We start from the raw sequence: 13,583 nt of genomic DNA, 5'->3' as shown, positions 1-13,583 counted from the left end.
TGCCATTAAATAAGTAATATCCACAGCTGAAAATAAATTAGTCTTCTCCTGGATCCTTGCCTCCTCTGGGCTCCTGTTCTCTCAATACATGACATAGTTAACTTCTATTCAGAGCCACCAGCACAACCATAAGGAAGGACAGGAGATCTGAGTTGTGGCTCAGCTCTGCTTCTCCTTGGTGCCAGTGGATAAATCATTCCCTTGGTTTCTCCTTCCCCACCTGCAAATGAAAGCAGTCAGGTTTTTTAGGACAGCCCCTAACTCATCAATGCAATTATGACCCTTTCTGGTTTTGTTCTCTTGGTCAGCTGGTGGGAGATCAGATACATCATCAAAAGTTGAGGGGAAACGATGTACTTCCCACCCACTTTACTGTCTGCACTTTCATCCACATCAGAAAGAAAGAATTGTCCTCAAACCTGCATACTTCATCCCAGGAAGATCTAGGCTCTTGCTGGATCAGGCTTAGGGCCACCCTGTGAGGCACCAGGTTCTAGCAGAGACTGTTTTTTTTTCCCTGTTTCTCCATTAGAGACGAGAGCAACTTCCCTGCCTGACTTACCATCCCACCAACATTCCACATGTGTATGAAAACACCTTGAGAGGCAACTCTGGGAGATTAATATGCATCTTAGAATCACAGAATCACTTTTGTTGGAAAATACTTTCAAGAACATCAGGTTCTACCACTAACCAAGCACTGCCAAGTCCACCACTAAACCATGTCCCTCAGCACCACATACACGTTTTTTAAATACCTCCAGGGATAGTGATTCCACCACTTCCCTGGGCAGCCTGTTCCAGTGCCTGACAACCCTTTCAGTAAAGAATTTTTTCCTAATGTCCAATTTTAACATCCACAAGCTTAACTTCCTCTTGTCCTGTCTCTTGTTGTTTTGGAGACCAACACCCACCTTGCTACCACCTCCTTTCAAAGCACTTTCAAGTGATTGCTGTAATTGAATCAAAATATTTGCAAGGCCCTGTAAAGGTCCTTCACAAGGCTGAAAATCATTATAGTCCTGGTAACGGGGCTTTCTGACCTTGCTGCATCAGTTATTGTTCTCTTTGCAGCTCCTGACTGGTGGTTAAATTTGATTTAAATAAATCTGATGGTCAAGGTGAAGAGGATCTGTCCTCTCTATGAGGAGAGCTTTTCCTATCACATTCCATGAGGTCTCAGCACTGAGGCTTGTGAAGGGCCTAGAGCACAAGTCTTATGAGGGGTGGCTGAGGGAGCTGGGGTTGTTTAGTCTGGAGAAGAAGAGCCTGAGGGGAAACCTCATTGCTTTTTACAACTACCTCAAAGGAGGCTGGAGTGATGAGGGGGACAGCCTCTTCTCCCTGGTGACGTGTGATAGGACCAGAGGGAATGGATTCAAGCTGCACTTTAGGTTAGATATTAGGCAGCATTTTTTCATTGAAAGGGTAGTCAGGCATTGGAATAGATTGCCCAGGGTGATGGTGGAGCCATCATCTCTGGAGGCACTTAAACAGTGTGTGGACCTGGTGCTTAGGGACATGGTTTAGTGGTGAGCTTGAGGTGTTAAGTCTAAGGCTGGACTGGGTGGTCTTGGAGGTCTCTTCCAGCCAGGGACATTCTGTGATTCTGCCCCTGCTCATCCCTCTCTGGCAGCAGGTCAGCTGCAAGACCTTGGTTCTCCCTGCGGTGGGAGAAGCTGCCCTGCCCCGCAGGGAGCCGGCGGTCAGGGGTGGCTGGTGCTGCCTGCCTTCATCCATCTGCTCTGCCACTTGGCTCAGAGGCCACCGTTAGCTCAGGGAGCCAGTGGGATACACAAGCTGGTGTCCCATGCTACAGTGCTCTCTGTCTCACAGGGATTGCCCTGAGCCTCCCTGGTCCCATTCCACTTCATGAAGACTAAAAATCACGTCGTGATACTTCGCTGGTGCTCACGCGAGCGAGACGTGATGGGCAAAGCTGACACCATGTGAGCTCATCCTGCATGGGTGACCAGTTCAATCTAAACTCATGTTTAGATCATAATTTCTCAAGGATAAATAATAACACTTTTTTTTTTTAGTATTTTATTTTTTTTGTTACTAACATCACAGAATGGAGCTCCTTGCTCCTAAATTGCATGACATTTAGAATGTCTGATGTTATTAGCATGGTAGACTCAGGGAAAACTGAGGCACAAAGCTTAAGCTGATTTGCCCAGACACATAGAAAGTTCATCATTAGATGAAGGCTGCATCCCAGGCTCTGTGTCCTCCTTTTGCTGCTGTGTTTTAGCAGAACATTTAATTTCCTAGTGCAGGTGCAAAGAAAAACAAGTCCTTTTATCCTCTTGAAAAATAGGGAAAAACTTTCCCTATCCTTATTCACAGTGTGCCACTTCTCAGCACTCTTCCCCCAGATCCATCAGTCCTACCCAACTTGAGCAATATGATGGAGACATAAACCTGTCTCCACATCCTGACCATTTCCCATGAGCTCACATAAAATAAGAGGACTGTCCAGTGCTATATCATGTCCCTAAACATCACCTCTACACGTCTTTTAAACACCTCCTGGGACCATGATTCAACCATCACCCTGGGAAGCCTGTTCCAGTGTTTAATGACTCTTTCAGTGAAAAAGTTTCTCCTAATATCTGATTTAAACTTCCTGTGGCACAACTTGAGACCATGACATCTTTCTCGCATCATGCACAGGCAACTCTGCAGCCTTCAGCTTCCAACAAAGTCAAACAGTTGTCCAGAAGACACAGACCTGTTGTCCTCAGGATGGTGCTGGGAACTTCAGTTTTAGAGACAGGACCATCTGGGAAATCCTGCTTTGGATCCATACAGGTTTTCTTGTGCTCATAATCATGGAATCATAAAATCATAGAATCATAGAAACATAGAATCATAGAATCATAGAATCATAGAAGGGTGAAAGTTGGAAAGAACCTTAAAGATCATCAGGTTCCAACCTCCCTGCTGTAAGTAGGGACACCTTACACTAGACCAGGCTGCACAACCCTCATCCAACCTGGCCTTGAGCAACTCCAGGGAAGAAGCATCCACAGCCTCCCTGAGCAACCTATTCCAGTGTCTTAAAGGGTGAATAAAATCAATCCATCAAAGAATTATGAGGAGGCACCGTGATGCTATTCTTAATTTTTACACACAGAGGGTTCTTAACATCCCATAGTGCAGCTGTGTCACTTCCATGCACCTGAGCCTGCCTTGAAGGTGCCTCAAGGCTGCACCCTGTTGGCTATTGAGTCATTTCAGTTAGAGTATACCAAGGGTGGACTTCAAGTTTCTCCACCCTCCTTTTTTCCTCCTACACTTACAGGCCTGGAGCTGTGAATCAGAGCTCTCCACCAGCACATCCAGGTGCCTGTATTGTGTTATTATATTCTCAGCACATTCAAGGTACCACACAGACAAGCACCATGGGAAATGCAGCAGAAATGCACCAGTGAATGGACCTGGAGTCCCTTCATACAACTTGGGAAGTCAAGTTGAATTTCCACCACATGCCACCAAAAGTCTTCAGCAGCCTGGCTCTTCTATGGCAGATGGTCACAGAAGGGCACATGGCTGCTAAATTTATCCCCTCCCATCTGCAAAGGGGATGAGCAAAGGTATCATGGATTCAGAGCAAATATCTGTAAATAAAAAGAGCAGGCAGGAATTCAGGCAAAACATGCAGCCCCAGCCTGGGGTGCACAGCAGGCTGTACATTCCTCTGCACACACACATGTACTCTATAGCTCCTGCATTTAAACATATATTGTGTACAGGCAGCTGCATGGGTGCAATTCTACCTGGAGACCCATGTACAAATGAAGGTTGGCTTGTGTCAGCAGCCTGATCTGGGTGCTTTTGTACATTTCATAGTATCATCAAATGGTTTGGGTTGGAAGGGACCTTAAAGATAATCTATTTCCAACCCCCTGCCATGTGCAGGGACACCTCCCACTAGACCAGGTTGCTCCAAGCCCCATCCAACCTGGCCTTGAACACTGCCAGGGATGGGGCAACTTATGCCAGTGTCTCACCAGTCTCACACTGAAAAATTTCTCCCTAATATCTAATTTAAATCTACTCTCTTTCAGTTTGAAACCATTACCCCATGTCCTATCACTCCATGTCATTGTAAAAATCCTCTCTCTCGCTTTCCTGTTGCCCCTTCAGGCACTGGAAGGTGCTCAGGCCTCTCCCTGGAGCCTTCTCTTCTCCAGGCTGAACAACCCCAACTCTCCCAGCCTGTCTCCAGAACAGAGGTGCTCTGACCCTATGATCATCTTCATGGCCTCCTGTGATCTCACTCCAACAGCTCCATGTCCTTCTTGCACTGGGGACTCCAGAACTGGACCTAGCACTGCAGGTAGTGTCTCACCAGAGCAGAGTGGAGGGAAAGAATCCCCTTGACCTGCTGGTCACACTGCTGTTGAAGCAACCCAGGACACAGTTGGCATTCTGGGCTACCAGCACATAGTTGTTGGCTCATGCACTTCTTATCAACCAACACACTGAAATCCTTTTGTATACATACACAATTTTGTGTTGTCCACACACAAGCACATATAAACAAATACTGCCTTGTACTTGAAGATACCTTCATACCCCACCTGATTTCATCCACACTGGCTCACCAGCAATACCCTGCAGCCCTGATCGTGCACAGAAACACAACAACATTTTTCTGTACTTACATTCAGTCACCAGGACTTGCTTGTTCCCACAAATCACCTTTTTATGTCCTTGCACATATTTTGCACATGTGTATTTACATCAATAAAGTAGCACACGTGTCTAGACACACACGAGGTATCCTGAACCCCGTGGTGCTCTGGCTTACAGTGCACACTCAGCACTGAGCTGAGGTTGGGCTTTATCCCACTGAACCCAAGGACCTAGATCTCAGTGTCTGGGTTTTGCCTGTTCAGTAAAGGGAATTAATGTGTTCCATTCATATTCCTGCCCCCTTTTCTAGGGAAGCGACAGAAAAGCTGGAGCAGTTGATTTAAAGCCTCTGAATCCTCTCTCCTCTCCCTCTTTCCCTTCTGTTGAGAGCCATTAAACCATGTTCTGTTGGCAGGCAGCAAAAGCCTGATATTGTTCTGCTCAACTTTTCCTGCATCCTGTGCTGTGAAAGGCACTGGAGAATAAACCAGCTCCTGCTTTGTCAGTGGCAGAGACACTGCTGACTGCTGGGCAGCACCTCAGGGAAGGCCAAAAAAAGTATCAGTCCTCTTGGTACTTTGTGTCAACCAAGGGCTGGACCACCTCTTTCCTGCAACACCTGGAACACCAAGTGACAAGGTTTCCAGGAAAACGTGACCTCAGTGTAAGGCAGATGCCTGGGAAAATAGTCCCTTGGGAGCAGTTCTGCTTGGTGCTCCCAGCAGCCCCAGAGCCCAGGTTGAGCAGGAAAGGTAAATCCTCAGGCTCTAGAGGTCTGACTGAGTTTCACCATGTTAGACCCACTCTCAGCAGGACTAAAAAGGGGCTCATGGGACCATAATTCAATCTACATGGTTGCACCCCACGAGTGTAATCAGACAGGATGATTTAGGGGGGTATTTTTAACTGGGTTTAACACAGGAGAACTAATGGGAATATTCAGATTAACCTCCCAGCCTTTGTAAGTACAATGCTGCTGTCTTTCACAGACATCCCCTCAAATCCTGCACAGGAGCACCAAGGAAAGGCAGCATTGGCAGCTGGAGTGAAATAAAAGGTGCTAATAAAGGACAATGGAGGTGGAACAGGAGTACTGGCAAACCCCAGCACAGACACCTTGCATGGGGTGACATGAAGGGCATGTCACTGGCAGTGTTGCTCCCCATAGGCAGCTGGAGTTTTGTGGTAGAAAATATGTAATATAGATGTCATGTATAGGCCTAAAGAGGAGAGAAGTACACTGATATCTCTTGGGATTTTGGGATCCCTCCCTATTTGTGTCTGGGGGGGACTATTCCCTCTTTGTCAGCATAAATAAGCTGTCTTACTGCGTGATCTACAGCCAAGTAAGTTGTTTCTTACACTAACCAGTCCGACCTCTTCTGCTGCAGCCATGAAACAGTGTTGCCACCAGGAACCACAGATTTTGTCAGTTGTTTCCCTGTACCCCTTCCCACGTGGCTTTCCTGTTGTGCACCAGAGTAAAGCAGGCAAGAAATAAAAAATCTGGTGATGCACAAGAACGTGAAAGCACATAAGATGACTGTATCCATCAACTCCCTCCATCCTGTCCCAACAAGAGAAAGAGGGAGCAGGAGACCACATCCTGGCTGGGTTTTAATTTCAGCAGGGCTAAGTAGCTAATAATTACTCCAGATGAATACCCTTGGAGGAGAGCCAGAGAATCCCAAATCATTCTCAGATTTCAACTTTCAATTTACCCTGCCAGTGCTAAGCTCATTAATCATATTTGCAGCACCAAACACAACAGAAATTAGTCCCTGATCTTCTCCCCTCTTATGACATAAAGAGTTGGGGGCAAGAGGAAGAGAAAAGAGATGGAGAGGTGCCACCCACAAATCTAACAGTCACTCAAAGGGGCTGGGATTAATAAATCAAAAATCCATTATTAACATTACAAGCTTAAATATCTATCTAAATGCAAATGAATGAACATTAGGGGTTCCTTCCTTTTTTTTTTTTAAGTGCTCAGCTCAACAGTTCTATCTTGGAGGAAGCACAGGCCCACATGATAATTGTCTTTTCTAATTGCAATTTTACAGTTCAACCCTTCACAGCCCATTTTCAAAGTCCTCTAAAGGGCTGTGGCATGTTTTGCATGGGATTGAAAGTCCACGTGGCTGTAGTAACAGGCAGGATCTCTCACGTGAGGACTGCTTTTTGTTTCCTACCTCTGTACTTGTTAAGTCACATTGGCTGCAAAGACCTAAATCAAGAGGCTGGTTCACTGGAATCAGGTGGAGTTTGGACCTCCAAAATCTGCAGCCTCAGAGGGATGACTGTGAATTTAGGGAAGGACCTCATGGACTGCCAGTCTTGGAGCAGGAGCACACAGACCATGAAAAGGGCAAGCTTAAGAGACAGTGGTGTCTTCTGAGCAAGCAGACCATGGTAGGCTGACTTAGGCTGCACAGGACATAGGACAGGGTGAATAACAGGCAGTAAAATAAAGCTGTGAAGCCATTAAATTGGTCATAGTTGGGAAATGGGATTTGCTGAGATTCACCCACTTGCAAAACTATATAGAGTGATCCATGGGAAAACCTCCAATATAAAGAGAAGGGTGGCAGGAAGGAGAAGATGGAAGCAAAGAGGGGAACCCACAAAAGTGCAGCTGAACCTCAGGATTTCTTGGCTTAGAGTCACCAGTCGTGATCTCTGCCATGTACCAAACAACAGACCAGGGGTTGAACCTAAAAATCCTTGCTCCAAACAGCAAACAATTATCCAAAACTGTGATGCAAAACCCTTGGCAGCTCCAGAATGCCCTTCAAGTTTGAGGTGAGTGTTCAGGCCTGGAGAATAGGCTTTGCATAGTTTGCCTTTCATTAGACTTTCCCAGGAGGTGGTAGTGGGGCAAATCAGTTTTAAAACGTTGTGGAAACATCTTGGCAGCTCCTGTTGCCAGAGGTCATTGGATCAGAGCTAGCTTTGGAACATCCTCTAGCATAATCTGCTGACATCAGCTTTTTTGATGTTTCAGCCTCTTGAGATTGCAAACATTGGTTGAAAACACTCGCAAGCATGTACACACACACCCCAACATGCACAGAAAGAACTCTTAACAGAAACATTTGCACAGCCAGTCTGCTGGGGTTTTGAAAACCATCCTTGACAACTGAATCACAGCATCCATGCCAAGAAATTTTCTGCTCGACTCATAGCTACAACCCATCCTTTGGTGCTGTGGAGTTGCAAGGATTAAAGACTGAAAACATTCCTAACACCTCTCATCCCAGAGAGAAAACAGGCAGCCAAACAAGCTGTCAGGCCTTGGGATCAATTATATTATAGAATCACAGAATGGTTTGGGTTGGAAGGAACTGTAAAGATCATTTAGTTCTAAGATCCCTGTCAAGGGCAGGGACACCTCCTGCTAGACCAGGTTGCTCAATGAAATGGAGCAGCCAGACCTCCCAGGAAAGGCAGAGGTGATGATGCTGAGCTGGGCACTGCTTTGTGTCCAGATCAGCAATGGCATTCAAGCATTTCAATCCACAATCAGCACTGGACAGCCCTTCATCTTTCTCATACCAGGCACCTTTCAGTGCTGGCTCTGACAGAGCACCCAACCCCAACGCCATCACTATCCTTCAGATCCAACCATGTGCAAACTGGATTTTGGTCTTCTTTTCACTCAGGCTACAGTCAATTAAATCCTGCTCTGAGCATGGCAGTGAAACACCTCCATTATTTTGGACACAACCCTTTCTTGAGAACCTAGAAAGCCAAGAACAACAAGTTGGTGTGCAGACCACAAGAGACTTTACTTGCCAAAAAACGGGTTTGTAGAAAAGTGTTTTAATCCCATTCCAGCATGGAGAGGTAGCAGATTTAGCAGAGCAAGCCAGCTCCCATCAAAGGCTCCTCCCAAGTCTGCCTACCTATACACAAACCTCTACTCTGAGCTGACCTACAGACTCAGTCTGCTTTCTGGCACAGAGGTATCATAATAAAAATCCATGTTACTAATTTCCTGAAGGTTCACCTGTGTGCTGCCATGTGAGGCCAGCATGGCACATAAGGGGCTCCTGCATCTCTACTGTCTTCTAATGTTGTAGAAGTTTCCCTCCAACCCAGAGTGACCAGTTCTGTCCTGGACTACAACATGGGTGTGATTTCACAGACAGTCCCTCTGCATTCTTTAGCTTTGCTTTGGATCCACTCATATTTGTCAAATTAATCACAAACCAACAAGAACAGTAATGGCTGCAAATACGTTGCCTGTTTAGGTGTCTATATGCTACTTAATGGAGCATAAAAGGAGAAGAATAGAACCATTTTTCAGATGCTGAAGATAATGATAATAAATAATAACAATAAATGCAGAGCTATGTGGCAAATACATAAGATATCAAGGAAGGAAAGTGACTGTAAACAGGAAAAAAATCAGGTTGGTCCTCAAACTGAGATAAAGAAGTCAATGAAGTAAAAACACCACTAAAACAAACAGTTTGTATCTTTGTCAAGCTCACGTAGTATTTAAGACCACACTTCTAGAGTGTACTTAACTATTTTTTTTGCAAGTTACACACTCTCTGACAACTACTTCCCATGTGGGATTTATGGTTCCGACTGTGGTGACTTGAGATTTCTCCCTGCTAACCACAAACACATCACTCAACACTTGAACAGCTCCAGTCATTGCAGGAATCCTGGCAGAAATCACTTTCCTGTATCACAGCAGCACAATTGCTGCTATGCCACTGCAGGCTGTGTTTGCAACAGTGGGCTCTGGCTTTGCATTACTCTCTTTATGGTGCCCAGTTTGGGGGTGAGCATTGAAGACAGCCAAGCACTGGGATGTTGAAACCAATTTAGGGGAATCTGCAAATGACACCACACCCCTTGGTCTCAGTTCACACCTTTCTCATGTTGGAAAACCCAAAATTGGAAATTTCAAAACCATAGAATCATGGAATGATTTGGGTTGGAAGTGACCCTAAAGACCATCTAGTTCCAACCCCTCTGCATGGGCAGGGACATGTCACACTAGACCAGGTTACTCCAAGTCCCATCCAACCTGACCTGAAACACTTCCAGGGAGGGAAGGCCACTTTTGCAAAGTAAGATGCCACTTCTGCAAAATGTAGGCTTGGATTTAAAACATAAAAGGAAAATGCAAAAACTCCTCCCTGGGAGCAGAACCACACATGAACATCCCTGCTTGGACACTGAGAGATCTTTTCCTGCTACAGATACATGATGCTCCTGGCACATGAACCCTTCCCAGTCTATACTGACAACATCCAAATGAAGATTTTAAATACAAGACCCAGTTCAACTAGAACTAAAAGACATAGCAGAAAGAAGGGATGGGTCTGTGTAAAGGAATATACACTCCCCACCCAAGTGAAGGACTTTGCCAGTCATGAAGGTGGATGGAAGAAAGAACCAAGTAGAGAGAGCAAGGTCTGAGACAGACTGACACATCACTGCTAAAACTGTGATGATTTCACCCCCAAAACCAAACGGGCCCATGAAAATAAAGAAAAACCCACAGAACTCACCCATCAGTTTCATCCCACAAGATGCAGGTCTGATTGGTGGTTCCCTGCAAAGAGAGAAGAAAGGGAAAAATTAATCAAATCAGTGCCATGCTCTTTGAGGGCATTTGCAGCAACTAGAATGAAATATGTAGGTCCTGTAGAACAGCTTCCACTTCTCTGAGATTGGGGAGTGTGTGATACTCATCATGGGCAGCTGCAGAACTGAGTCCTTGGAATAGTTTCTTTCACCCTCTAGAAAGGCAAGAACAAAATGGTCCTCAGTTTGTTCTGCTTCAACACTGTAGAAAGATTTGATTCTGCATCTTTCCTGACTCAAGCTACTAAAGTTCTTCTTTTCTCCTCCACAGAATCCTTTTGCCACTCCCATCTGAAAACTGAATAAAATACCAGATGTGCTTTTGTGGGACAAGGTGCTCCAGCCCTGCAGGAACTGGTCAGGTGTTTTTAAAAGCACTTGAAAAGGTTTGTCAGAGACTACAAGTGCATCTGTCTTAGACCACTTTGGAAAATCCTCCCAGGAAAGTCCAAAGCAAAGACATGATGGATTTAATATTTATGTTGCAGAGCCTCAGGAGGACATCTGAAACCCACAACAAGAACAGGCCTTGGGGCATGTTAATGTTCATCACAATGTATCTGTTCAGGGTTGAGCAGGGGAACCTGGAGGGGATCTTTGAGTGCCTTTTAAAGCATGGATCACAACAGTAATAGTCATGTCTCCAGTAGTATCTGGGACCACAAAGAACATTGCAAGCATTAATGGAAATCTCCTTTCCCCTCCCTCTTCTGCTCCTCAAGGAGCCAGTTTTACTAATGAGCACACAGTTCTTCTCCCATGATCATGCCCACAATGAAATGGAGTGAATTCAGGACAAGCATGCCCATATTCCCTGGGCAAGCAGTGCTGCCACTTTCCTCCTGCATTGGCAATGCCTGAGCCAGGAGCAGGCAAGGTTTGCAAGGCTGACCCATGCTTGGCATCCTTGGCAGTGAGCAACAACAGGACACCAACACCACCCCAAATCCAGGGCTGCAGTCGAGTGTCTCAGAACCTCGCCTGAATTAGTTCTGGGATCATAGAATCATAGAATCATAGAATCCTAGGGGTTGGAAGGGACCTTGAAAGATCATCTAGTCCAACCCCCCTGCCAGAGCAGGGTCACCTAGAGTACATCACACAGGAAGGCGTCCAGGTGGGTTTTGAATGTCTCCAGAGAAGGAGACTCCACAACCTCTCTGGGCAGCCTGTCCCAGGGCTCTGTCACTCTCACAGTAAAAAAAATTTTTCTGATATTCACCTTAAACCTCCTATGCTCCAATTTGTATCCATTACTCCTTGTCCTATCACTGGTCATCACTGAAAAAAGCTTAACTCCATCTTCTTGACACTCACCCTTTACGTATTTGTAAACATTGATGAGGTCACCCCTCAGTCTCCTTTTCTCCAAACTGAAGAGACCCAGCTCCCTCAGCCTTTCCTCATCAGGGAGATGTTCCACTCCCTTCATCATCTTTGTAGCTCTGCGCTGGACTCTTTCCAGCAGTTCCCTGTCCTTCTTGAACTGAGGGGCCCAGAACTGGACACAATACTCCAGATGCGGCCTCACCAAGGCAGAATAGAGGGGGAGGAGAGCCTCTCTTGACCTACTAACCACACCCTTTCTAGTGCACCCCAGGATGCCATTGGCCTTCTTAGCCACAAAGGCACATTGCTGGCTCATGGTCATCTTCCTGTCTACCAGGACCCCCAGATCCCTTTCACCTACGATAGCAAAGAGATAGCAAAGGGATAGCAAAGAGGTCTCGGGAGCCCAACAAAACCACCTTCTTCCTTGCACCAGATTCTGGCTCTGTAGAAACAAACACAGCTGCAGGATGGTGCAGGTTCCCAGGAAAGACTTACATTGTACAGGTGGGAGAATTCAATTTCCAAAGGGGTGAGGAGAGACCGAGGAAATGGCTTCACAGTCACAGAGATGACTTTGGAGTTCAGAACAGTGCTGTTCCTGGGAAGGAGAGGGGAAAGAGAGGTTTAAAAGGGAACTGAGGGAGTTGTGCAGAGTGGTGAATTCCACTGTGTTCGTCACTGGGGATACAAGGTTTAGTGCATACAGCACAGAAGGAGTTTGTCCCAGTACTTTAAAATACCATCAAAGGCACTTGCTGCTGATGGACCCCATCCTCTGGCCTTTGTTCAGCTTTCACACCCACTCTACATTTATTCCTCCACTAATTAGACCATTTTATGGACCACATAGACCTCTAAAACCACTAGACTTAAAAGCTATGTCTATGGCAGTAACAAAATGGTCCCGGACCTATTTTCTGTCCTTGACATGAGGGAACAGAGCTCCTTTCAAGTCCTTTTAAGAAAAACAACTAAACAAACCCAATTTTCCCTCTCAAAGGCTGGTTTGATCTGCACTGCAGTAAGTGATGGGCAAGGACATGCCTATGGGGCAGGATGAGATCCTGTCTAGTTCACTACTGGAGGCATTGGTGTGTATCTCCATCCTCTGAGGATCAAAAGCAAATGGAAAGAGGTCAGACCTTGCATGTGGATGTTTAAATGTCTTTGTCCAGACAAATACTCTAATAAAGCTGGCAGTCTTATGAGATTTCACTGTCAGGAGAGGCAATAAGGGAGGAGATATCTCCCATGCCTCTGTTCCTGCTCCCTGGAAAGGCAAACCTTTGTTGACACTTCCCTGGACATGACATCTAAACACATGGGGGTTCCTGTTGTTTCTGCAGAAGGAAAGGACTTGGATTTTTAAACAAGCAAAAGCTGTTTACAGAAGCAAAACTTCCAGCCAACACTTCAGGATGTTGTCACTCTAAGGTTACCATGAAGGATTCAGCAGTAGAGTGCTAGGTCAGCATCAGGCTGCTTTCAGCCCTTCCTCAACCCATGGGCAAGGAAAACTTTTCCCCATCTGAATTTTCACCAATTCTACAGTCATTGGCAAAGTCCTTACAATTCTTTCTCAGTTTTGCCTTCCTTTTACAAAAAAAAAAAAACCAAAAAACAAAAAAACAACAAAATGCATGGAAAAGACTTGCACTTGATTAACAGCAAGTGGATTAAAAAAAGCCAAAAACAAACAAACAACAACAACAAAAACAAAACAAAACAAAAAGTAACTTGGAATCATCCACAAAATGCTAAGTGGATGCTCAGAAAAATCACTGTTCCACAAACAACAGAGGGAACAAAAGAATTGTTTTAGCAGGGTAAAAAAAACCCATTTTTTTTCTTAAAAAGGGAAAAAAAAAAGAGGAAAAAATAAAGGAAGGAAAAAATAAAGTAGCAATAAAACACATATATCAGTCTATAAAGAAAGAGTAGAGGGGAAAACAATGGGAGTAAATATCCTCTCTAAGCTTTCAAATGCAGGGAGCTGTATA

General features: G+C 45.3%; 1 protein-coding gene across 10 annotated transcripts in view; it reads right to left on the bottom strand.

Annotated features, from left to right (window-relative positions):
* The window catches only part of ADGRB1 (adhesion G protein-coupled receptor B1), a 286,572-nt gene that overhangs the window by 108,953 nt on the left and 164,036 nt on the right, over nt 1-13,583 (bottom strand). For all 10 annotated transcript variants that reach the window (XM_051612439.1, XM_051612442.1, XM_051612443.1 and 7 more), the window contains 2 exons: nt 12,079-12,181; nt 10,176-10,219 (listed from right to left, as the gene is read on the bottom strand). In XM_051612439.1, coding sequence (XP_051468399.1) covers nt 10,176-10,219; nt 12,079-12,181 — 147 coding nt within the window. The remainder of the gene's footprint in view (nt 1-10,175; nt 10,220-12,078; nt 12,182-13,583) is intronic.

Source organism: Apus apus, chromosome 2 (assembly GCF_020740795.1).
Source record: "Apus apus isolate bApuApu2 chromosome 2, bApuApu2.pri.cur, whole genome shotgun sequence".
Lineage (NCBI taxonomy): Eukaryota > Metazoa > Chordata > Aves > Apodiformes > Apodidae > Apus > Apus apus.
The sequence above is the reverse complement of the archived record's forward strand: the minus strand, read 5'-3'. Positions and strand labels throughout refer to the sequence as shown.